This window comes from Heteronotia binoei, chromosome 9, assembly GCF_032191835.1.
Source record: "Heteronotia binoei isolate CCM8104 ecotype False Entrance Well chromosome 9, APGP_CSIRO_Hbin_v1, whole genome shotgun sequence".
Classification (NCBI taxonomy): Eukaryota; Metazoa; Chordata; class Lepidosauria; order Squamata; family Gekkonidae; genus Heteronotia; species Heteronotia binoei.
Genome location: NC_083231.1, coordinates 84,720,800 through 84,746,607, shown reverse-complemented (window position 1 = coordinate 84,746,607; position 25,808 = coordinate 84,720,800). Strand labels below are relative to the sequence as shown.

General features: G+C 43.2%; 1 protein-coding gene across 20 annotated transcripts in view; it reads left to right on the top strand.

Annotated features, from left to right (window-relative positions):
• The window catches only part of ANK2 (ankyrin 2), a 474,349-nt gene that overhangs the window by 335,111 nt on the left and 113,430 nt on the right, over positions 1–25,808 (top strand). For all 20 annotated transcript variants that reach the window (XM_060246895.1, XM_060246896.1, XM_060246894.1 and 17 more), the window contains exons 5-9: positions 10,955–11,053; positions 15,178–15,363; positions 16,116–16,139; positions 20,317–20,415; positions 22,277–22,375. In XM_060246895.1, coding sequence (XP_060102878.1) covers positions 10,955–11,053; positions 15,178–15,363; positions 16,116–16,139; positions 20,317–20,415; positions 22,277–22,375 — 507 coding nt within the window. The remainder of the gene's footprint in view (positions 1–10,954; positions 11,054–15,177; positions 15,364–16,115; positions 16,140–20,316; positions 20,416–22,276; positions 22,376–25,808) is intronic.

Sequence of the window (25,808 nt, the reverse complement as noted above, 5' to 3'; positions counted from 1 at the left end):
AAATTAGTACATGTTAATCTTGTATAATGGCAGGAATCTTCCTGTGTACAGCAAGAAAAATATCTTCTCAAGCCAATCTGGTTGATGTCCCTTAGATCAGTAGTTACTTCTTGATGTAGTTGTTAAAACTATGAACATTTATCACCAGCAGTCAACTCCATTTAGGATTGCCATCTTCCAGGTGGGACTGTGAGATCTCCTGAAATTACAATTGGCCTCCAGACTACAGACACCAGTTCGCCCAGAGAAAATAGGTACTTTAGAAGGCAGACTCTGTGGCATTATATCTTGCTGAGGTCTCCCTCTCCCCAAACCCCACTCTTCCCAGGTTCCAACCTCAAAATCTCTAGTTTTTTTTTGCAACCCATAGTTGGCGGCTCTAACTCCATACCACAGCAGCCACCTTCCTCCTTTTGTCAATTGTTACCATGAACTATTTTTGTGTTCAGTTTGTGGTGACTTGACAACTAGATCTGTTCAGATCAGCTGCAGAAAAAAAATCTAAAGCATATAATCTAAGTTTTGCTCTTTTCATTCCCCCCCCCCCCCCCCATTCTTTCCTGTTTACTTATTGCCCAGACGGGAACAGTATTTCAGTGGCCCTGTTCAGACACACAGTATAATCAAATGTCACTGCTGTTTCCTCCTGGATTTAAAGTGGCTGATCAGACAGCAACATCTGCCTCCTGGTATTGGTAGCCCCCTCCCCATCCTTCTCGGAACTGGAGTATTTTGTTACCTGCTCCTTTGCAGTGTTTTTTTGAGTTCTCCGGTTTCACCTCATAGTTTTCTCCATCTGGATAGTTCTGCTGCGATATTAACCAACTTCCAGAAGTCTGAAGGCTGTCCCAGAGCAAAAGGAGCCTCAGACATCCAGTTTATGGTCACCATTTTTTTTACTACTTAGCGATATGCACATAACCACATAATATTTTAACCTATGTGCATATTGTGCATATGCGTAATATGTTTGTGTGCATAATTCGCACATGTGCATGATAGTGGAAGAAAAGAAGAACTGCATGGTGCCATCATGTGGACGTCAGAAGACGGTTTCACCGTGGAGTGATTCGAATTGCAGTATGGCAGTCTGATCGATAATATCCAGAACAAAGATATTTGGAACAGAACTGGGTCAGTTTAACATTGACTCGCTGTGTGAACAGGACCAGTAAATGACCCAAAGGAAAAAAAAGATAATGTAGTTAATGACTATGAAAGGAAATTTGTTCTTGTCTTGTAATATGGGTTTTAATGCTTTTGGATTTATTTATTTATTTATTTAATGATTTATATCCCACCCTTCCCAACAAGTGGCTCAGGGCGGCTCACAACATAAAATCTCACATAAATAAGATTTAAGCATAAAAACAGTTAAAATAATTAATACATTTAAAATATTTAAGACATTTAAACCATTTAAAACATCAAGGACAGCAGAAATCTAGTACAACCACACTTGGTTTCTTGTACCAGCTAGTTATAGGCCAGCCGGAAGAGGGTTGTCTTACAGGCCCTGCGGAACTTCCGGCAGCTGGTTCCACCAGGAAGGGGCCATAACAGAGAAGGCCCGGTCCCTGGTAGATTTTAAACGGGCTTCTTTTGGCCCAGGGATAACTAGGAGGTTTTGAGTTCCCAATCTCAGTACTCTCTGGGGAACATGCGGGGAGAGACGGTCCTTCAGGTAGGCAGGTCCTAGGCCATATAGGGCTTTAAACGTAATAACCAGCACCTTGTACCGGACTCGGTAAGCTATTGGCAGCCAGTGCAGATCCCGGAGCCCCGGCCGGATGTGCTCCCTTCTTGGGAGTCCTAGTAGCAGCCGGGCCGCGGCATTCTGCACTAGGTGCAGCTTTCGAGTTCGGCACAAAGGCAGCCCCATGTAGAGAGCATTGCAGTAGTCCAACCTCGAGGTGACCGTGGCATGGATCACTGTTGCTAGATCGTCGCGCTCCAGGAAGGGGGCCAACTGCCTTGCCCGCCTAAGATGAAAAAATGCGGACTTGGCAGTGGCTGCTATCTGAGCCTCCATCGTTAAGGAGGACTCCAATAGTACCCCCAGGCTTTTGACCCTGTTCGCCGCTATCAGCAGCGCACCGTCAAAAGCTGGTAGGGGGATTTCCCTCCCCCGGACCCCGACGACCCAAGCAAAGGACCTCTGTTTTCGCTGGATTTAGCTTCAGCCCGCTCAGTCTGAGCCACCCAGCCACTTCCTGTAATGCCTGGTCTAGATTTTCTGGGGCGGAGACCGGTCGGCCGTCCATAAGTAGATAGGAGCCAGGAAGGCACACGTGGACTATGTTACAACTAGTGCAGCAAAAAGCTCAGGAGCCATAGAGAAATTCTACTGGACCTCCGGGGGGCAGAACGTGGCGGCTGCAGTCAAGGTCTTTAAGGCCAAGGCCCTCGCCCAAATGTTATATGGGGCACCTTTGAGTATAACACCATATCAGCATCTCTGGCAGTTAGCGGAGAAAGTGCAATCCAAATTCCTTAGGCATATACTACAAGTCCCTCCATGTGCTCCCAACTCACTTATCAGAGTAGAAACGGGTATGGTTACAGTGAAAGCAAGATTGTGGATTGCTGCTATTCTCTACTGGTACAAACTAATGATTCAGCCCACCAGTTTGGCGGGGCTGATAGTAAGAGATTCATTTGTTCCTCTGTGGATCAGAGAAATGGAGTCCAAGTTGGGCTATTATGGACTATCTAAACAATTTTTGCTCAATATGGAGCATAATCTGGTTAAACCCTTTCTTAAACAGAGGATCTAGATAGAGCTGGGTGTCATCAGCATACTGGTGGCAACCCAGCCCATACCTTCGGGCGATCTGGGCAAGGGGATGCATATAGATGTTAAATAACATCGGGGAGAGAACCGCCCCCTGAGGCACTCCGCAATCAAGCGTGCGCCTCCAGGATAGCTCACCCCCAATCGCGACCCTTTGCCAGGAGGGGCAAGGGTCCAAATTACAGGTTGTTGGGCGTGCAGATAAGAGAATCCTGTCAACTTCCTCCAGGCTGAGAGGACCGAAGCCGTCCAGAACACGATCCGAAGACAGGCCCGGAGCCTCGATTTCACTAGCTGCCTCAAATATGGCCGGGGGGTCGAGGCGGAGTGACGCGATCTTGTCTGCAAAAATTTTTGCAAAAGCCTCACAGCCAATCTCCAATTCAATAGAATTTGGTCTGCCTTGTGGCAGCGTTGTAAGATTCTGAGTTATATCAAACAATTGTGCCGGGCGCGAAGTTGCGGACACAATCTTAGTCACAAAGTATGTTTTCTTTGTGGCTTTGATTGCCATCGCATAGGATTTCAAACTCTCTCTATAGGATGTTCGAATCGCTTCATCTCGAGTACGCCGCCATTGTCTCTCTAGTCATCTTGAGTCCATGTTTTTGTTGCCACAGCCCCTGGTTAAACCAAGGTGTCGGCTTCAAACGGGGACGCAGAGGGCGCCTAGGTGCGACCTCAATGGCCCTAGAGAGTCCATTGTTCCAGGACTCTACCAGGTCATCCAGGGAGTCGCCAGTGGGCCAGGAATCCCATAGAGCCGTTAGGAACCGTTCCGGGTCCATCAGGCTCCGCGGGCGAGCTAAAATACACTCTCCGCCTAAACAGGCTTGGGGTGACACATCCACATGTGCCTTGACGGCATAGTGATCCGACCATGGCACTGCTATAGTAGCAATATCGTCCACTAAAACTCCCGCCACGAAGACCAGGTCTAACATGTGTCCCGCCTGATGAGTGGGCGTTGTAACAACCTGGGAGAGTCCCAGTGTCGCCATGGATGACACTAGGTCCAACGCCTGACTGGAAGCCGCGTCGTCGGCATGAATGTTGAAGTCACCCAAGACCAATAGCCTAGGGTACTCCAACGCCCGGCCTGCCGCAGCCTCCATCAGGGATGGTAAGGCGCTAGCCGGTGCGTTATGTGGTCGGTACACCAGCCAGATCGCCAACCCCTCCCCAACGTCCCACATCAGGCCGGCACATTCCATGCCTGGAATCTCCGGGGCCGGGAGAGCCCTAAAGGAGTAAGCCTCTCGTATGAGCAACGCCACTCCTCCCCCCCGCCCGCTATTCCGGGACTGGTGAAAGACCGAGTATCCTGGGGGGGCCATCTGGGAGAGAGCCACAGTCTCCCCATCCCACGCCCAGGTCTCGGTCACGCATGCCAGGTCCGCATCCTGCTCCAGCAGGAAATCCCGAAGGGTTATAGTCTTGTTATTAATGGACCTGGCATTACATAACACCAGTGACGGAGGCGAGTAAATTCGTCTGGCCACACTACCTGTCACCATCGGGATGGGACACAGGCTGGAAGGTGGCCAAGCACCACTATGTCTCGGCCCCCTTCGCCTATAAATCTGCCTGTTCCCACCATCATACCTTCCCCTCCCTTCCCTGTTTAATGTTTAGTTTTAATGTTTGGGTTTTAATGTTTTTGGTTTTAATATTTAGTTAATGCAATGTGTTTTTAAATGAACATTGGTGTTCTCAGGAACAGATTTAGCTGCAGTTTTCTGACAATCCCCCCCCCCCCCCGAAAGGACTGAGGAGATGAGTGGTTTTTATTTTATCCTGGATGACAGGATCTGACCATTAGACTAGTTGAAATGAACCGGTCTGATCTTTGCATCCATACTTATTTGGGTCCTTTTTTACTTTCACAACTTCAACTGTTCTGGCACAATATATAGGATTGTTCCAGCATGATATCAAAACCCATAGTGTTGTTCCAGTCCTGCTGTGATGGTTCCCCCCATTATTGCAGGCAGATGTTAAGTGCAAACGTTTTCAAACAGCATGAAATAAATATCATACCAAAGAGGTCATTTGCGTTGTTCACAGCTAGGAGAATCTGGGGTCTAACTTTTGGTGCTTTTTGACTGCTGTTACCTGTTTGGCTGTTGCAGAAGTAATTCTTCTTCTAATCTCAGTTTTCATATTTCATGGAGACCATTAAGAAATTTTTCTGTTCCTTTGGGTTCTAAATAAACTGGCAATGAAATCAAATCAGTACCTTAAATGGTCGTGTCTATGTTTATTGGGAGATAGAACTTTAAAAGAACAGACTGGGTCTGAATATTTTCATGTGCTCTAAGATATATTAATGTTTATGAAACATGCGCCCACTTGCCCAGATTGCCCAGAGGTATGGGTTGGGTTGTCACCAGTATGCTGATGACACCCAGCTCTATCTACTAATGGATGGCCGGCCTGACTGTGTCCCAAAAAATCTGGACCTGGCATTGCAATCCATGGCTGGATGGCTTAGGCTGAGTAGATTGAAACTAAATCCAGTGAAGACAGAGGTCCTTTGCTTGGGTCGGCGTGGTCTGGGAAGGGAATTCCCCTACCGGCCTTTGACGGTGCACCATTGACAATGGCGCACAGGGTCAAGAGCTTGGGGGTACTACTGGAGTCTGCCCTGACAATGGAGGCCCAGATAGCAGCCACTGCTAAATCCGCATTCTTTCATCTTAGGCGGGCGAGGCAGTTGGCCCCTTTCCTGGAGCATGGCGACCTGGCAACAGTGATCCATGCAACGGTCACCTCGAGGTTGGACTACTGTAATACCCTCTACATGGGGCTGCCCCTGTGCCGAACCTGGAAGTTGCAGCTAGTGCAGAATGCTGCTGCCCGGCTGTTATTAGGGCTCCCCAGGTGGAAGCACATTCAGCCGGGGCTTCGGGGACTGTACTGGCTGCCAATAATATACCAGGTTCAGTACAAGGTGCTGGTTATCACTTTTAAAGCCTTATATGGCCTAGGACCTACCTACCTTAGGGACTGTCTCTCCCCACATGTTCCCCAGAGAGTGCTTAGATCTGGTTCCCCAAATCTGCTAGTAATCCCTGGGCCAAAGGAGGCCCGTCTGAAGTCAACTAGCAATAGGGCCTTTTCAATCACAGCTCCCTGCTAGTGGAACCAGCTACTGGAAGAGGTGAGGGCCTTGCGGAACCTTGGACAGTTCCGCAAGGCCTGTAAGACAGTCGTCTTCCGGTTGGCATATAACTGACTGGTACCTAAAAACCGCGAAGGAATGGTTGTGAGAATAGCACTGAACTGTTAGATTGTTTTCTTGTTTTTTTTGTTTTAACTGTTGTAAATTATTCCATGTATTTTAATATTTATTAACTTTATTGTTTTGAATTCTATGTTGTAAGCCGCCCTGAGCCCGCCTTGGTGGGGAGGGCGGGATATAAATCGAATTAATAAATAATAATGAATGAAGGTAAAGACTGCCATTTCATCATATTTCAGCAAAGATATGATTGGTTAGCTTCAGCCAGCTTTTTTTGTTCCTTTTTTGCCAATTCCCCTGCCTACTGCAGCCCCTGTCCCATAAGGCTTTTGTCTTATGTAAGACCCATGGTCTCCAGGATAGCATTCTTGGTGGTCACAATAGATCCTCTCCTCTCTTTTTCCCCACTGAAAACTTGTACTAAAGCTTATTGCTTTAAACAGGTGACACAGTAGGGTCTAGCCCAGGGGTGTCAAAGTCATTTGTTATGAGGGCTGGATTTGACACAAATGGGACTTTGTGAAGGTGAGCCATGTGTAATATAAAATGTAATGATGGGTAGCAGAGATATAAACTTTATAAAGGATACAGATAAACACAATTAAAGATATTATTTTTAACTTAAAATACAAACATGCTTAAAACTCTTGTGGTATTTTGTTTAAAATTGAAAGGTGGGGGAATAGATTTGGCAATACGGTTTTAAAAATAAAACATGAAGAATCACAGCAAAAACTAAAAATATAAAATGCTCTGAATCTAAGAAAACATGAGATTGCTGGGCATTGCAAGCTTCTCGCCTGCCCTGGGTGTTTGACAACAGCTCTCCAGTGTAATATCCCCCTTTGGCTGTGGGTTTCCGGGTTAGAGTACTCACTAAGTGCAGTTCTCACATCCATTCAGCATAAGCAAGCTGGCTCAAAGCATCAACCCTTCATTTGCAAGCAGCTTCAAGTGGCCATAAATACTGCAGAAAGTGAAACTTCCTTACCTCCACTTCATTGAAATACATAGCAGTACAAAGTTGCAAGGAAAGCACAGAGACTTTAATGGAAAATCCATTCAGTGTTTTCCTTGCAGCTTTGCAAGCCCAGAAGCTAGCAAAGACAAGGCAGAAGGAGCTGGGAACATTGTAGGTAGCCTAGAAGCTTCAAAGGGTGAGGACAGGAGGGAATGAAGGGTAAGAAAATTGCTGCAGGCCTGATTGAAGCCCTGGGCGTGCCGGGTGTGACCCACGGGCCAGGAGTTTGACAGCCCTGATCTAGCCATTATTACCCATATTTTGATCACATCTAGTTTCTGCAGTTCACTCTATATGCAGTTGCCTATAAAGATGGAGGGCAGTCAAAGAAGAAGAAGAAGAAGAAGATATTGGATTTCTATCCCGCCCTCCACTCCGAAGAGTCTCAGAGCGGCTCACAATCTCCTTTACCTTCCTCCCCCACAACAGACACCCTGTGAGGTGGGTGGGGCTGGAGAGGGCTCTCACAGCAGCTGCCCTTTCAAGGACAACCTCTGCCAGAGCTATGGCTGACCCAAGGCCATCTCAGCAGGTGCAAGTGGAGGAGTGGGGAATCAAACCCGGTTCTCCCAGATAAGAGTCCACACACTTAACCACTACACCAAACTGGCCAAAATTGTTCGGTCAACTGGTTAATTACTGTTCCTCTGAGAACATGCAATTTTGTAGGTTCTCATTCATCTTGGTAGATCTTCTCTAAAGTAAGTGTGCTTCTGAAGTTCGTGAAATATTGTTGACTGACAGTAGCTATAAGGAAGGAATCTCTAGTCTTAGAATAACTGCATTGGCTGCTAATTCCTTTCTGGGCCCCATTCAAAGTGCTGGTGATGACCTTTCAAGCCCACAATTGGAGAACCTGAAGGATTGGTTGCTCCCAGCAGTGGAGAGCATTCACAGAGACCTTACATTTTAAGTGAAAATACATATTTTTAATTGAATTGTGTATTATGAGAGTGCATTTTTCTGTCTCCTTCTCCTATAATCCTGTACTCTAGTTGTTTTAATTCTGCTAAACTAGGCCACTAATGCTGTTGAGTATTTTTAGTTCACATTTTTATTGGTTGCAAAACCAACATTTTAGTTGGGTTTTTTTTTCTTTGTCCCTTCCCTGCCTGGTCTGGGAAGCTGTTGTTGAAATGGAGGTTAGAATAAAGACATAATAAATACATTCCTCATTCCTCCTTTTTCTGTTTGTTTTATTAACTGAGGAACTTTCAACTTTGAAAATGAACAATGGCCAGGGCTTCTTTTTTTAAAGAAAAAGCCCAGCAGGAACTCATTTGCATATTAGGCTACACCCCCTGATGTCACCATTGTTTCACACAGGGCTTTTTTGTAGAAAAAGACTAGCAGGAACTCATTTGCATATTAGGCCACACCCCCAGATGCCAAACCAGCTAGAACTGTGTTTCTGTGCATTCCTGCTCAAAAAAAGCTCCCGACAATGGCAAATTAGTGCAGTGCATGTTTGGTATAGGTTTGTAAGTAGATGGCTAGATCTATTGAGGAACAGCAGGAACTTCCAGATTGTAGCAGGTTATAGTCAGAAACTGCTCATTATCATCAAAAATAAGGAGAGTTATTATCACTGGCATTTAACTAAGTAACACTTATGTGAGCTTTATAATGGTCCATCTTCACTAATTTGTATGTTATATACAATGCATACCCTACAAGGAGAACTGGCTGAAATAAATTCATTTAAAAGTCAGATCAAAAGGTCTCCTAGCAATTTCTTTAGGGTATCCTGTAAGAATGTATTAAACTAATCCCTTAAAATTATTTATTTCCCCTCGTTTGCTCTTGTTCTGTCAGTTGAGGGCATGCATGTCTATTTCTGCTTCCTAGACTTAATTTTGTCCTTAATTCCATCCTTTTTGATAGCAGAGAAGCATTATGGAAGAATTTAAAAAAATGCAAAAGTCAGCTGTTACTAGTAAAACTGTCAAGACTATGATTACAGGCCAGATTCTTCAGGATCTCTCTCTCTCTCAATACATGAAATTACCCTTCTTCAGAAAAGATTTCATTTTGTAAATTGAAAGGGATTTTTGACATACCGTATTTTTCGGACCATAAGACGCACTTCCCCCCCCAAAAAAGTGTGTGTGGGGGGAAAGTATGTGCGTCTTATGGAGCGAAGGTACCTTCCTCTGGGGGGGGCAATCTGCTGCCTCCGCCTCTGATCCCGGCGCTTTCTCCGCGCCTGCCTGCCTGGCTCCAGCTTCTTCCAGCAAGCGCTGGGATCGCTCCACGCTGCCCCCACCGCAAACCCAGCGCTTCGCGAGCGCCAGCTACCGAGGGGGCAGCGTGCTTCCTCTGTGCCTGTCTGCCTGGCTCCAGCTCTGACGCTTACAGCAAGCGCTAGGATCGCTCCCTCCACCCTCCGATCCCAGCACTTGCTTTAAGCATCAGAGCTGGAGCTAGGCAGACAGGCACAGAGGAAGCACCCACCCCCTCTGCAAACCCAGCGCTTCGCGAGCACCGGCTGTGGAGGGGGCGGCGTGCTTTCTCCATGCCTGTCTGCCTGGCTCCAGTTCTGATGCTTAAAGCAAGCGCCGGGATCGGAGGGCGGAGGGAGCGATCCTGGCGCTTGCTGTAAGCATCAGAGCTGGAGCCAGGCAGACAGGCACGGAGGAAGCACGCTGCCCCCTCCGCAGCCGGTGCTCGCGAAGTGCTGAGTTTGCGGTGGGGGCAGCGTGGAGCAATCCCAGCGCTTGCTGGAAGAAGCTGGAGCCAGGCAGGCAGGAGCGGGGGAAGTGCTGGGATCGGAGGCGGAGGCAGCGGATCTCCCCCCAGGAGGAAGGTGCGCCCTATGGTCCGGAGCGCCTTATGGACCGAAAAATTCAGTAATTAAAACATACTCTGGTGCATATTGTCCTGGCCAATTAGTACAATTATATCACACAAAACCTTGGGTAGCTAAAAGCTGATGTTGGACGGCCTTGTATAAATTGGTGAACTGGTATGTGGAAAAAGGGAATTAAACCTCCTTCCTATGCCACTTCTCAAACCTGAAATGGTGCTGAGCAACCACTGTTGTTGTTGTTGTTATTATTATTATTATTATTATTTATTAATAATTGTTTTTGATGAATCGCCCTATCCTGGCCAGTGCCAGGCTCAGGGCAATGTACAACAGTAAAATCAGTTACATTAAATATATATATATATATATAAATCAATTTCATTAAAAATTGCAAACCCTGATGGCATCTTTAAGTGCTCTTATTCAGTTATTGGATCACATTAGGGGTGGGGGGATCCCGCCAAGAGGGGGTGGAGAGGAAAGGTGCCAACACAGCAACCACTGCTATCCTCATGCAAAGGCTTGGCGGAACATCTAAATACCTGTAGGTTGCTCTGAATTCATATATACTATATATATACTATAAGTATATATACTATACTTTACATACAGTAAGGTATTTAAAAATGTTGTGTGAGTGTTTATTTCTAGGTCCCTAAGATGTAAGTAAGCATTGCCATTCAGTGAATCAGGCTTCAGAAACCAGTGATGTTTTCAAAAATAACATGGGATCTTTAAAGCATTACTCACAGCATAGTCTCTGATATTTTATTGGGTTTTTTTCTTGTCCTGCTCATTGGACATTTTACAAGGTAATTGTTTAAGAGGTGAAAAATCCAGTAGTCAATGCCATACCATGCCAATGGCTGGTACTGATGCAGCAGTTTTAAATCTTATGTTACTTCAAAAAGCAGAACTTTATCAGTGATAAGGTTTTCAGGACAACAGTTTCTTCTTTTCTTGCTTTCTGTCTTTATGTTTTGGTAAATGACTTTTTTTCCATTTCCACTCCAATTTGCTTCTGAATATGTATCTTTAATATATGTACAACATTTAGTACAATATTTTTGTTATGTTTTCCTCCAGAATGGCTTCACTCCTTTATACATGGCAGCTCAAGAAAACCACATTGAAGTGGTGAAGTATCTTCTGGAAAATGGAGCCAACCAGAGCACTGCTACTGAGGTATGTTATTAAGATTTTGTTAACTTAGAAAGGATTATAAAAGTGGTCACAGTTTTATTAAAGGCAGAATTGTATTGAGATGCCCAGGGAGACAGGGGCAACCAACCAGGATGTTTCCCAGCTTTATTAAGACAGGGCTTTTTCAGTAGTGGCACCTCCCCTGATGAATACGCTTCCCCTTGAGGCTCACTATTTTACTTGCTTTCAGGCTCCTGGCCAAAATGTTTCTGTTTACCCAGGCTTTTTATCTTTTACCACCATTTTATAGTGTGTCTTAGGCTGAAAACTGGTGTTCATTTTAAAGCTGCTTTTATGCTCTGTGTTTTTATGCTCTGGTTGGTTTTCAGTGCTGAGTTATAATTGAGAATGGTTTTTTAAATTATATTTTATTTTGTAAGCAGCTTTTGGTAAGTTTCCTGGAGGTGGCATAAAAATGCTGTAAACATTTTTTTTAAATCTGTAGTAATAGTTTGACTAGAATAACCTGTGTTAGTTTTAGCACCCTTGAGCAGTTTTTAATGATGCTCAATCTGTTGGCGGAGATATAGTTACCCACAAATTTGAGAATCCAGCACTGACTCCCAACAAGTTTCCTTTATTAACAGCAAGGCCCAAAGCAGGGCCTCTCCTTAGTTGGGATGTATTTTCCCTTGTTGCCACCATCAATGGAGAGTATGATTGGTGGGCTGGTATCAGTTCGACTACTGCACTTTATTCCCTGAGCTGTGTGCAAAGTGCTCTGTCAGGGAACAAGAGAAACAGCAGCAGCTGCTTATGGCTTCTTATTTGCCTTCTGAGCACCTAGTGACTCCTCCTTTTGTTGACATTAGGGTTGCCAAGTCCAATTCAAGAAATATCTGGGGACTTTGGGGGCGGAGCCAGGAGACTTTGGGGGTGGAGCCAGGAGACATTGGGGGCAGAGCCGGGAACAAGGCTGTGACAAGCATAATTGAACTCCAAGGGAGTTCTGGCCATCACATTTAAAGGGACAGCCTTTCTTCCATAGGAGATAATGAAGGCTAGTGGACCCCCTGGTCCAATCGTTTTGAAACTTGAGGGGGTATTTTGGGGAGAGGCACTAGATGCTATACTAAAAATTTGGTGCCTCTACCTCAAAACATAGCCCCCCCAGAGCCCCCAATACCCGCGGATCAATTTCCCATTATTCCCTATGAGAATCGTTCTCCATAGGGAATAATAGAGTGCCCAGTAGACATTTCCCTCCCCTCCACGCTTTCTAAAGCAGGGGAAGGGCCTCCAAACCAAGTAATCCCCTGCCCTTTCCCTCTCTCTCACACACAAATACTTACTGGGTCTTGTTCCTGCAGAACTTTACTTGACCTGAAAACGAAAGCAAAACAAAGGGTGGGGCCCTTCTCGAAAGCCCTTCCTGCTTCCTGCTCAGCCTTAAAGGCACATATTTTAAAAATGGACCTGCAATATCTCTAAAGCTACATTGTGATTGTGGGGGGCGGGGCTTCCCCTGCCGGCCAGCTGGCTGGGGGTGGGGAGAAGCCTGTAAAAATGGGGGATCCCCCGCTGGGACCTGGGGATTGGGAAGCCTAGTTGACATCTAGGGTTGCTGGTTTTTTTCCCTTGACCATGTGCTTGCTCTGTTGTCCCCTAACCATGTACTTGTTCTATCACTTGTTGCCTGTGGTCTCTTACTTACTTGTGGGGGTGAGTGAACTGAAGGGCACCAAGGAGGAAATGGGGCACAGAGGACAGTGAGTAAGCAGCAGAGAAGCTACCTGAAGATGAGGTGTGTGGAACCAATTATCAGGGAGGCACTAGAAAGCATTTTCCAATACCTGGAACACATCCTGAAGACAACTGTTTCAGCTTCAGCTGTTGTAGAATAATGGCCTGATTAAGAAAGGCTTCATCAGTATAAATGCATAAGAAGAACCATGCTAAATCAGGCTAGATGTCCTTCTAGTTCACTACAGTGGTTAGAAAGATGCTTCAAGTAAGCTCTGTATGGAGGTTTCACCTGGTTATTACTGCTGGTTGAAAGTACTACATAATTTGCATTGGATCCCAGTTGCCTTTCAGGCTAAATTCAAGGTACAGTTTATGAACTATGGAACCTAACTAATATAACATGTCAGTTCCGCCCCCCCCCCCGTTATTATTTTCATACTACAAAACATTCTAAAGTCTATCAATAAAAATGGACTACAGCAAATGTCCATAATGCTCTTCCATTTTTGTCTGTTGTGCAATGAGAAGTGGTCCCTGTTCAGTGCTTGCATTTGACACCTTCCTTGGTATTGAACTAACGCTCCACAGGGTATTCAAAATGGTATGGCATTTATTTAGTTGCATTTGAGCCAAGCTCGCCTTTTGTTAGCAGCTGTTTCACTACCCTTTCATTCAGTGGATACTATTGCATCTGATGATGCTTCCTAAAATAATCCTTTCTGTTGCTGGGATGCATTGAGATCATGTTACCATTGCAGCATTGCTGGAATATGAAATCCTGGGTGGTTGCTAAGCAACCTGGGAGAAACAGAATTTGCAAATGTTTCACAAGAGAGTTTTGAAACCCACAGTTCTGTCTTTATCTGTAGTTTGTTAATATAAAGGTGTGGTCTAATTAAGTTATCTCACTCCAGAATTGGGTCACATTTGAGAATAATATCCTAGTCACAGATGCTTCCATATTAAGTCTGAGGGTTTATTTTATTGTACTGTAAACTGGTGGCATGACTCTTCAGGGCAAAGGTACCAACAATAATCACAATCAAAGAAGTGCATAATGTCTCTGGAGGACTTTCTTTCTATTTTTCACCATTTGAGACTACATTTGACACTGGAGCACGCATGGAGCCTTACACTAGAATTCCTAGGTCTCCGTGCCCGACCTGACATTTCAAGTGACTTTTTCAGATTGAGGGTATCCAGCCATGTGCACCAGGAGTATATACTACCCACAATCCTTCCAATAAGTACAGTCACCATTTGGTCTGAAATTGGCAACATGTGCATTTTCTGCTTCTGTACATGCTATGATAAACTCTGGGTTTACTGTAGTGTGTACTGAAGCATTCCTGATGCTTGTGGCTGGACATCCCCAAGTATAACGTTTGAAAAAGTCCAAGGTCTACATGCAAAATAGTTAAACCTCAAGTTGAGAAGCCGAAGGGAAAGGCTTTTTCCCTAGAAGTTCATGTGTACATTTTTATAGCATGCAAGGAATGAGGGCCCACAATGGACCTTGATTAGAGGTTGTTTTATTTAGCTCCCCCCCCCCCCCCAACCATCAGGCCCTTCTCCCAACCTACCAGCCACTTCTCTTCTCTCTGAGCTACCCTCTCCTAGCTACTCTCTGAGCTCCTAGACTTAGCTTCCTGTCTCAAGCAGTCCTAAGCAGGACCACCCAAAATCCTACCTGGGGGCAGCACACATATCTAATATCATTCCTTGAAATGTGGCTGTAGAAAATCTTTAAAGGGCCTTGTACTTTAGCAGATATTTTCCTGCATCTTCCCATGAACTGCTCTGCATCTTCTAGAGTTATTTTCTACAACCTAAGTTTAAAGAAATGCAATTTTTTTCTTGTAGAGAAATTCAACATCTGCAATATCTTTCTGATATTGTCTGTATACTCGTCTGCTAAGCCTTTTCTCAGCCTAGAATAATACCAGTCTTGAAATGCCAACTGTGTCTCTAATTGTCAGCTTCTTCTCATAATGAATAGAACAATGGCTTTTTTTGAGCAGGAACTCACAGGAACTCAGTTCTGGATGACTTGGTGTCCAGGGGTGTGACCTAATATGCAAATGTGTTCCTGATGAAATTTCTCCACAAAAAAGCCCTGTGTGAAACAATGGTGACATCTGGCAGTGTGGCCTAATATATATTTAAAAAAGCCCTGAATAGGACAAAGTTTAATATCTGAAGATGTCAGTTACTCTGATGTGAAATGTGGCATCATATGTATTTGGAAATAGGCCTCAGTGTGGTGAAATAAACAGAGTTTAGATATGGAGGTGGAAAATTCAGTTTCTCACTCAGAGACTAATAAGAATATAGATGCATCAATATATTTTCTGTGAGAGCTCTTGGCTAGAAAGGGCTGTTTTGATTCTGACTTCATGATTATCTTTCTGCTGCAACAGGATGGCTTCACTCCCCTAGCAGTTGCACTGCAGCAAGGGCACAATCAGGCAGTAGCTATCCTCCTGGAGAACGACACTAAGGGTAAAGTACGGTTGCCCGCACTGCACATTGCTGCCAGGAAAGATGATACCAAATCAGCTGCACTTCTGCTCCAGAATGATCACAATGCTGATGTTCAGTCCAAGGTAAAAATTCATTCTTCTTAATGGTGCTGGGATGTATGTAGCCCAAGTGAGTGCCTCTGGGGGCCATTTAGAATATTTTACAGGTTTGTCACTTGGCAAGGAGCTGTATCCAGTTGCAGCTCCCTGAGGGTGAACTTGCATCATTTTCATCACATTTCTGCTTTACATTTATGGTGTACATATAAAACATCTTTTGCGTATGCCTGTAAAGTGTAATGCATGAAGTAGTAGCGCTAAGAGAGACATATCCATTTCATTACTTTAAAAAAGTTTCATGCAAATAATACTTGCTTGCTCCTCCTACAATAATGGTTGCTGCAACCAGTACCTGCAAACTGGCTCTTTTCTTCATGGTGGACCTGCAAGAAGAAATAAAGCAGATTTTCAGAGGCACAAATCATGTAGTTTTACGTTTACCTTTCCCTTGGAGCCCGTGGGGATTGGGCACTTTCAGCCTTTGAAAATGTACTCCAGCTAACACACTTTTAATCTTTGAAATGTTAAATTCAAGCTTTTGAATTGGGCCCTCTCTCAGAATAAAACAAGAGTTGAAGCAGAGTTGCTAGTGAGTAGGATACTGGTTTGTGGCCCATGGGAATCTGGGTTGCATACATTCAATTTAAAACTAACTCATGCTTGTCAGGCTTTTTTCCATAACAACAAAATAATTCATTCCAGTGAACAACTTAGTTCTCTGTCCTCTTGCCAATCTGTAATATCTTTCCTCTTTTTTCCAAAACATGCTGCAACAGATGATGGTGAATAGGACAACTGAGGTACCACAAACAATATTTTTAACCTATTCCACCCCACCCCCCACCCCCATACCCTTAAGGATAATTGCTTAGTCTTTAGTACCATCTACAATTCAAACTGAATCATATGTCATTTCTAAATATGTCCTGATGGAAGAAATATGCATTGTCTCAGAGCATTTAAGCTAAAAGGAACTGAGAGCTAGAAATAGGAATGAACGTATGGAGGCATTTCTAAGTACAGTTCAAATTATTGTAATATTAACCTGTCTTCACTAATGCAGATCTGAAGCATGGCTGTGGATATGTTGTTCACTGTATATTAGAACTGAGCTGCAAATCAAAGTGGTCTCAAATTTGGTCAATACAGTTCATCAGCAACAAAATTAACTGTTTGCTGGCCATGATTTTATGTTTCATCTTGAGATGGTGATGACTTTGTGTTAAGTGCAGGCACTAGTAACTAGTCTATCCAGAATTAACAGTAATAATTCCAAGGATTATATAGAAGTTTAGAGACTACCAGAGTTTGGATTGATATTTTCTGTCTGAGTAGGTCAGCTAATATGTATATGTCATATTAAGGAAGTTAACAGGGTTGCACAACCTTAGTCTAAAACCGAATAAAACTGTATTCCATGTAAATGCACAAGGAAATGTTGAGTACAGGCAGTTTCCACAGGGAAAATTAGTGTCACAGCTCTGGCTTCAGTTTATGGCAATGAGAATTTCTCCCTACTTGGAACAACTGAGGGAGTTCCAAGGTGGAAAAAAAAAACAGAGTGAAGAAACAAGTTAGAATATTGGCTGCTGAGTGTCATTTGGCTTCCAACCGATGTCCAATAATAACAGAAACCTGGAGAACCTCAACTGGCAGAGTGGGAATTTTCAAATAGTCTGTTAGGGAAAATACTCTACATGGCCCTTTTCTAGATAACACTGGTCATTGGAATATAACTTAAGATACGTCTGAGCAGGGCTTTTTTTGCAGCTGGAACTCCTTTGAATATTAGGCCACACACAACTGATAGCCAATCCTCCAAGAGCTTATGTAAGGGGATTGGATACTGTAAGCTTTTGGGGGATTGGATACATCAGGGGTGTGTGGCCTAATATGCACAGGAGTTCCTGCTACATAAAAAGCCCTGCGCCTGATTGATAAGCAGAAGCTCACATCAGCATCTTTCAGTATCAGCTGAGGAAAAACATGTGCATGTTTCAGAAGTAACTCAACAAACTGTGTTTTATGCAAACAAATTATCATTTAGCCTCCTTGGCCAGTTTGCACCACAATCCCAAGTTGCTATCCGCCCAAGGGAGGAGTGCCAACTCAAGCTATGATTTGATGATTCATATGTAATAAGAAACTGCAGTTTGTCAGAACTGTGATTTGTTAAACCTTTTTCAATCTACTGCTGATGGAGATTCTGTTTTGGCATCTGGTCTCCAGCTGCAGTTTTATTAGTTGACTGGTTTGAACAAGTTGTAACTATGATTTGTCATCATGTCTGAAATAGAGTAAGAAATACAGAGGCCAGAATAGGAAAAGGCATTCCAGATCTCAGCTGCTTGAGAGGCAATGTGTCTTATCTGTCAATCCATTATGGAAACCTTCATGTTCTTTCAAGTATATGCAGCCTTACAGACCTTCCAGTGCTTCAAAGAGGCATGTTTGCTGGACTGCTTTAAGACTGCCTGTGAGAACTCCCAGGTGCTGTGGAGGTATAGAGGTTGCAGTGATATGGTACTTTGAGAGGCTTATTCATGTACTCCCTTAAATTATTTGTGGGATTTCAACATCTGTGGCAATATTTTCTGCTTAATTCAATGAGACAATTTAAGTGTGGCAGTTCCATATTGCAGCGCCCAGAAATGGCAGTTCTGTCTTCATAGCTACAATATATATTTAAAACATATATCAACTCATATACTTGTTGTTCACTCAGTACCGCAGTTACCACCTGCATCATATACTGCTGTCATGCTCTATCTATTGATTGGTGGCCAGTCCGACTGTACCCCAGAAAATCTGGACCTGGCTCTTCAAGCCGTAGCATCTTGGCTCAGGCTGAGTCGGTTGAAGTCGAATCCGCTGAAGATGGAGGTTCTCTATCTGAGCCGGGGTGGTCCAAGGGGAGGGGTCCAGCTGCCGGCTCTAGATGGGGTGCCACTGATACCGGCACCTAAGGTCAAGAGCTTGGGCGTGCTCCTTGAGTCCTCCCTTACAATGGAGGCTCAGGTAGCAGCCACTATTAGATCCACCGTTTTTCATCTTCGGCGGGTGCGGCAGCTGGCTCTTTTTCTGGAGCACAATGACTCAGCAGTGGTGATCCATGCTACGGTCTCCTCAAGAATTGATCACTGTAATGCTCTCTACATGGGGCTACCCTTGACGCTGACTCGGCAACTACAGCTAGTGCAGAATGCTGCGGTACGGCTGTTAATGAGGCTGTTAATGAGCCAGTGCTGAAAGAGCTGCACTAGGTACCTATTGTGTTCCAAGTCTGTTTCAAGGTGTTGGTATTGACCTTTAAAGCCCTTTGTGGTCAGGGACCTGTTTATCTGCGGGACCGCCTTTCCCCATATATCCCCCAGAGAGCACTGCGTTCAGGGACAAAAAATCTGCTGCCCACCCCTGGACCAAAGGAGGCCAGGTTGCGTCTGACATGAGCCAGGGCCTTCTCGGTGGCAGCACCAGAGTTATGGAATGCTCTCTCGGAGGCCATAAGTGTCCTGCGGGACCTTCCTACATTCCGCAGGGCCTGTAAGACCGAATTGTTTCGACAAGCCTTCAATGTTTAAACTAAGAGAGAGCTGCCACCTGATATCAGCTAGAGTTTCCGGTGACCAACCGTCTGAAAAGCAGAACCGCCAACATAGTAATGGCACAGCACCGTGGAATAGTTTTGAAATTTTAATTGTATTAATGTTTTATAGATTTTATTGACTTATTGTTTTAAATTGTGTAAACAACTGTTGTAAGCCGTCCTGAGTTTAATGTGATAAATAAATAAATAAATTTACCAATAGGGCTGAACTAATTTCTCAGAATAAAATCTGTGGAATACCGTTCATTAGACCAACTAAATTTAACAGAGCACACTGTGCAAGCTTTTAAGTTTTTCATGGGTTTCTGTTTCATGCCAAAGATCTCTGTATTCAACAGAAGGAGAGGGGGGGTGTTGTCTTATGCAAATTATACTTAATATGCACAGTCACAAGGGCTTGGGAAGGTTTTGCACATGGTTTTATTCCATTGTGGTATAATGGTGAGAGTGATGGACAAGGATGTGGGAGAATCAGGTTTAAATTCCTGCTCTGCCATGAAAGCTCACGGGGACCTCTCTCAGCCTACCCTTCCTCACAGAGGGTTGGTTCTTGTGGAGATAAAATAGAGGATATAATAATGTTGTAAACAACATCATCCTGATTTGGTGAAAAAAGGGGGGGTATAAATGGATTTTTAAAAATCAGTAATGAATGAGGCAGTCTTTGCTCAGTCAGGTCAGGCAGTTTCCCCGACGCTGATGCTTGAGTTTAAGGATTGCACAACACTGTTCCCAAGGCTTTCTGTGAGTTTGCTCAGGGACTACATATCTTTCTGAAGCATTTTAAGAGGGCTATTCAGGGGGGAAAGTAAAGGTTTTGAACAGACTGCCAAAATGCATTGGAAAATGGAAATTCCATTTATGTGTGGTTTATGGAGACTATGAAAACCATTTGAATGCAATTATGTATCTTATATTGTGATCATTGCACTGTTCCATTTATTCTAATATGTTTGGTTATACTTGGAATAAGGTATGGAAAATGCGCTGTTGTCTTTTCCAGAGCAGTACTTAAAATGTGCTAGGGAAGATTTACAAAAGCAAGTGATTATTGATCATAACCACAATATTAAGACAGCAGATACATAAACACCTGCATGATTTGCCTCTGTGGCAAGGCCAAGAACAAATACATTTGGGAATCTTCATCCTAATCTTTTGGCTCTCGTGAAAAGAAAAATACCATACTAAATAAACTGGAGAAATAGTCCTTTTGTCTATCTGTTGTTGAAAAACGATATAATTAATTTTTCTGCTTTACTAGTAAGTTGACTTGAGAAAAATTAATGCCTTGGATTAATGTGGCACAGCTTTTTAAAGGTGAACATCAAAAGGTGATGTTCCTGATTAGGACTTTTTCATTTTTACAGAGTGGCTTCACGCCTTTGCACATAGCAGCACACTATGGAAATGTTAATGTGGCAACACTTCTACTCAACCGAGGAGCTGTTGTGGATTTCACAGCAAGGGTATGGAGAGTTTTCTTTCGTAGATGGAATGGACTGCAAAGTGAACAGGTTGACTTGTTCCTTTAAATGTACAACTAAAGAAACAGAATGGAAATGCCAAGAGAATTCTATGAATAGTCTTGCAGTGTCAAGTAGTGTAAACTCAATGGCTTTAAACTAATTTTGCTAGCGATCAGCAACAAATACATTACAAAGAGAATGACAGATAGTAATACATTTATTTGATCTTTATCAAGTGCATTGATAGGACAAAAAACCTGTCAATTTCCTACAGTGATAGAAAAATAAATTGAATAACGTCTTTTTTTTTGGCATTTTGGAAAAGCTGTTTCAGCAGATAATTTTTTATATACTTTGTATACGTTATAACATGCACACATTAACAGGCTTTCTTTCTTCAATATCCCTATACCCTAAAGTTTCAACCAAATATACATTTATGTCCCAATTCAACCAGGGAGCAAATGCATGTTTCTGCATGTTTCTGCATTCCTAACTGAATGAAGAATATGGTTGCCAGCTCTGGGTTGGAAAATACCTGGAGACTCTGGGGGTGAAGCCAAGGTGAGGGACTTCAGTATGGTACAATGCCATAGAGTCCACCCTTCAAAGCAGCCATTTTCTTCAAGGGAGCTCATCTCTGTCAGTTGGAGATCAGTTGTAAAAGCGGGAGATCTCCAGGCCCCACCTAGAGGTTGGCAACTCTATGGACAACAGGGAAGTGTTTCCTTTCATGTTGCTGGGGTAGTAGACAAAAATCCTGCTTGGAAATTTTTTTTTAAAAAAAAAAATTCAAACTTTATTAATTTTTCTTTTAAGAGAATCTGCTTGGAAATTCTTAATAGCACTGGTCTGCTGCTAAAGATGAGGAACAGGGAACTGGATTTAGTCCTATTTTCCAGCAAAAAGCTGAGCAACACAATTACATGTTGTCTGAAAGGACCACATGTAGTCAATCCTGAGCTGCATACATGCACAACTGAACTGAGGTCTCTGAGCATGGATTACGTTTCAGTAGCTGCATCTTATTGGTAGCTAGCTGGATACATCTTTTTAAATGGCTTTGGAAAGGTCTATGTTCCAAAAAGTTTTCATATTCCTGCTGACATTTATATATTTCAGCTGTTTTTATATCTTCCTGTTTCCTACTGAGAGACCTAATCTCCATCCAAAATACTTGTTGACAAACGAAAGATGAGACAAGATCTTCTCACCTAATGAGCACATTTTAACACTCATTGTAGTTATGCTAATAGGTTTCATTGTGTCTGAACTAATGTGCCATGAATGTGTGCATTCTGTCTTGCATAAGTACAATTGTAATGTTCAGTGTTCTGGTGATTGTTTCTTTTTTGTTGCTTTACAAACTAGTGAGGATCCTCCTCCCCAGAGCCTTAAAAAGATTGCATAGTTCACATTATGTATGCACATTACTTTCATGAGGTTTACTTGCATACATCCACAGACACTTGATCATGTATTATTGCACTGAAAATGATTAATTCCAGCAACTAGGTGCTGAAATTCCTTAGCAGTTTAATTAACCTTGGTGAAATGTACCACCACTTAAGGTTTTAACCTATAATTTTAAAATACGGAGTCAAACAGAATATTAAATATAACACAAAACAGGTTTTTGATTTTCCACTAATGTATATATAGATCTATTTAAATTCTTTGTAGTGTTTACAAATCATGGCCATATAAATCTTTAGCAAGATAGGGCAATGCTCACTGTTTTCTGTATGCTGCAATACATCTGTGCTTATCTTTTATACCGTATCATGTCCAAACGCAAAGCCATCCCCATTGAACCTCTTCAAGCCCATCATGCTCTTTGTTTGTTCTTTTCATGGTGTAGAATGGAATCACCCCACTGCATGTGGCTTCCAAAAGGGGCAACACAAACATGGTGAAGCTCTTGTTGGATCGTGGAGGGCAGATCGATGCCAAAACCAGGGTGAGTGTTTCTTTTCCCTGAATGTAAGTTATCATGTATCCTCTTCTCTTTTCCTTTGTTTCAGTAGAGCCCAGAAATTCAGTCATCGAGATACATGATGACTTATTACGTTGAGGTCTGTTCAGGAAGTCACACACTAACTTGGACTACCATCATACCTTCATTACATTCCTCATAATTGTCACTCTTTTTTCAAAGACATCTCAAACATTAATTCAGCACCAAGATAGGCCAAAAAATTCTTTTATTTCTGATTTGGCCATTAAATAACTTCTGTGTATGCAGAAGATTCTTAGAATATTGTTCAACAAATGCTTGATTTCAGTATGGTCCTCTTCAGGCATATTGAATCTCATTCTGTCCTGGAACATGCTCAAATCTGACTTGTGGAAATGGTTCCCACAGTTATTGAATGTTTGCTTGCCATACAGTATCTCCACCTGAGGCTATAGCAAGCCACTTCCAATCAGAACAGATAGTGGTGGCTTGGATAGCATAGAGTTTTCTGTGGAAAGGAAGGGGGGTGCAGTTTTCACTGACTTCCCCTTCCTGCTGCAGACCTGCAGCTCCCCCCAATGTTGTTGGGGCAGGGGAAGGTGTTCTCAGGAGCAGCATTTTGAAAAGCATTTCAGCCTACAGTGGTAGGGGGAAGTGAGAATGTGACACTGTATGGACGGAAAACCTTCATGAGATCCAACCCACTGGTACTAGGCAATTTGCTGCTTATTTGAAGAACTGGACACAGCATTGCTCAAGGCAGATTTTGGCAATACTATTGTAGGGGGGGAAACACACCAAATAGTTGCATACTGGAAAAAAAAAGCCCAACCTTCTCATTTATACATAGAAGGTGGGTAATATAAAGCAAATGCCCTCTTTGGCTCATTCAGTTTCAGCTCTAAGATGTGTTCAAAAACCTAACTGTTTCATAACCTCAGTTCAGGCATCCATCCCATCCAAGCTGGAATGCCTGTTGTCATTGTACAACTCATACTTATCAGACATTATATTTTGCATCTTCTGAACTCACAACGTTGCTTAGCCAGCTAGACATAGTTCAGTCCTGGATGAAAATGATCTGTGCAGGACCACCTCCAGTTTCTTGCAAAGAATCTAATTTTAAAAGGCTTTCATTGTTTGGCTTATCATCCTAGTCAGCTGGTAGCATCGCTCAAAGCTGCCAGCGTACAGCCGCCCCCACAAAATCCGCAGAGCATCCCAAAGCTCTGGCTTTCTAATTTGCGCGGGTTCAACATCATCATTTCTTCCTTCCTTTTGTGTTCTCAAGGACACTCTGCTGATTTCTATGTGCAGTTTACAGTGGGGGAGATTCCAGAACTTTGGTATTGTTTGTCACTATCATGCAATTATGTGATGTACCCATATCAGGTTTTTATTTAGTTTCAGTGTCCTTTTCTTTTGCCTTTGCTTTGTCTGTATGCCTTCTGTTACAAACGGTAATAAAGAAGTCTGTTTTCAAAGAAAATTCTGCTGTCTCACTGAATTTGCATTAGTATGCAGTACCAGGATTGTTCTAAGTTTCAGCATTTGACAATTGGAAAAGAGAACAGAAAGCGTCTGTACTTAACTCCTTCATTTCCCAGTGATTTGGTGACCCAGATCCTGTCTTGACAGGAAAACTGCCTCCTGCTCTTTTGAATGAAACACATTTCCTACTCTGGAGGCCTAAATGCATGCAGATATGTGTGTAATTGTAATCTGATCCCATTCTTTGAATATGGAAAGTTTTTCCTGGAACAATGAAATGAAAACGGGGAGAAGTTGCTTAAGGTTTTTACTGTTCATGGTTTCTCCTCTCAGTCAACACCAATGTTCCCTCTAAGCTTCAGGGTCTTGTGAGCAAAAATTCTACTTTGTGAGCCACTGGCATTAAGGTTGTGAGCTCCTGGCATTAAGGTTGTGAGCTACTGCATAAATTATTGGGCTCTGGGGTCATCCTTCCTGAGCTAAGACAAAAATGTGTGAGCTGGAGGCTAAAAATCTGTGAGCTAGCTCCCGCTAACTCAGCTGAGAGGGAACACTGGTCAACACCCCACATCCCGTAAGAATTTCAGATGAATTGAAATTGTACTTAAGATGGGAAATAGAGTTTGTATAAGACATTTTGATGTTTCTGTGCAATAGAAACACATTTCTTCTTGATTACTGTGGGGTAATCCTTAGCCACACATAACCTGGTTTCAAGAAAAAGTAGAAGACATCTAAAAACAAAGGCAATTGCTAAATAACAAAGAAGGGAAGTCTAGCCAAAGAAAAAGTTTAGTTGTCTGCATAACACAGTAAAATACAGTTATTGATAACCCACCTTAATGAATTCAAATAAAATACTTCTTAATGATTACAATTAAATGTAGAAGCCCTGAACGTTACTGATTGGTAGACCAGAAGAGAAAGAACTTTTGTCTCTCAGAGTTGCCTTATGATAGTATGTTTCCTTAGTAGAAATTGGAGCAGTTTCTGGATTTCCAACTTCTCTGAGCTCTCCATTCCTAGGTCCCCAAATGTTCAGAACAGCTGGCATATGCTCAGCTGATTTACAGAGCAGCCTGCTCTCCATAAAGCCTTCTGGGACTCAGGGATTTGTCACTGTACTCTTACTGCTCTGCTTCCTGGTTGAAGACAGAAAATAGAACCTGGCCATCAAACTGCTCGGAATCTTGGCAGGAACAGAATCTGTCAGTTCCTTACAAGCCACAAATCATGGAGAGAGGCTAGGGCAGTGTGCAGCTTGGCTCCAACAGAACACTTCAGTGAAAATGCCCTTTTTGCTATTTTCGGGGGCTCCTTGTTCTGTAGGAGCAGCATTTCAGCCATTATTTTGACCTGCAGTGGGAGGGGGCAGCAAAAAAGTTGCATTCAGTGGGCAGATTTTTTTCTGTCCACAGATTTGCTCCATTGGATCCAAGCAATATTCTTCAGTTCCCTTCATGTAGGAGTTGGTAGCACCAAGACTTAATCACACTCAGGGCTGACCAGACCTTGACATCTTTCATATTATGGTTGTTGCATAACTGTGCACTCTAAGAAAGAATTGTGAGAACTGGTTGGTCACCTTGCCAACTAGTCTTTGTCATCTTCCTTACAACCTTTGAAGATGGGAAGGGAGCTATGCTATCGTTAAACTGTACTTTTCAATGAGTAGTTTGGAGAGAATGGAAGGAAGTCAGGCAACTCTGCAGCCTCACTGAACACCAGAAGAGCCTATGATCTAGCACTGGATTGCCTTTGACCTTTCTTGTCTGTATAGAAGGAAAATGTTACAATGATGAAGCACAGAATAAAGACCAGTATAATTTTTGATATGTTTCTCTATCTGATATTTCCTTCTGCACTTTGATTTGGCAGATTTTTCCTCCTCATTTAAACTGCAGAAGCATCAGCCGTGGACTTACCTGGGACCACATTTGTGGCT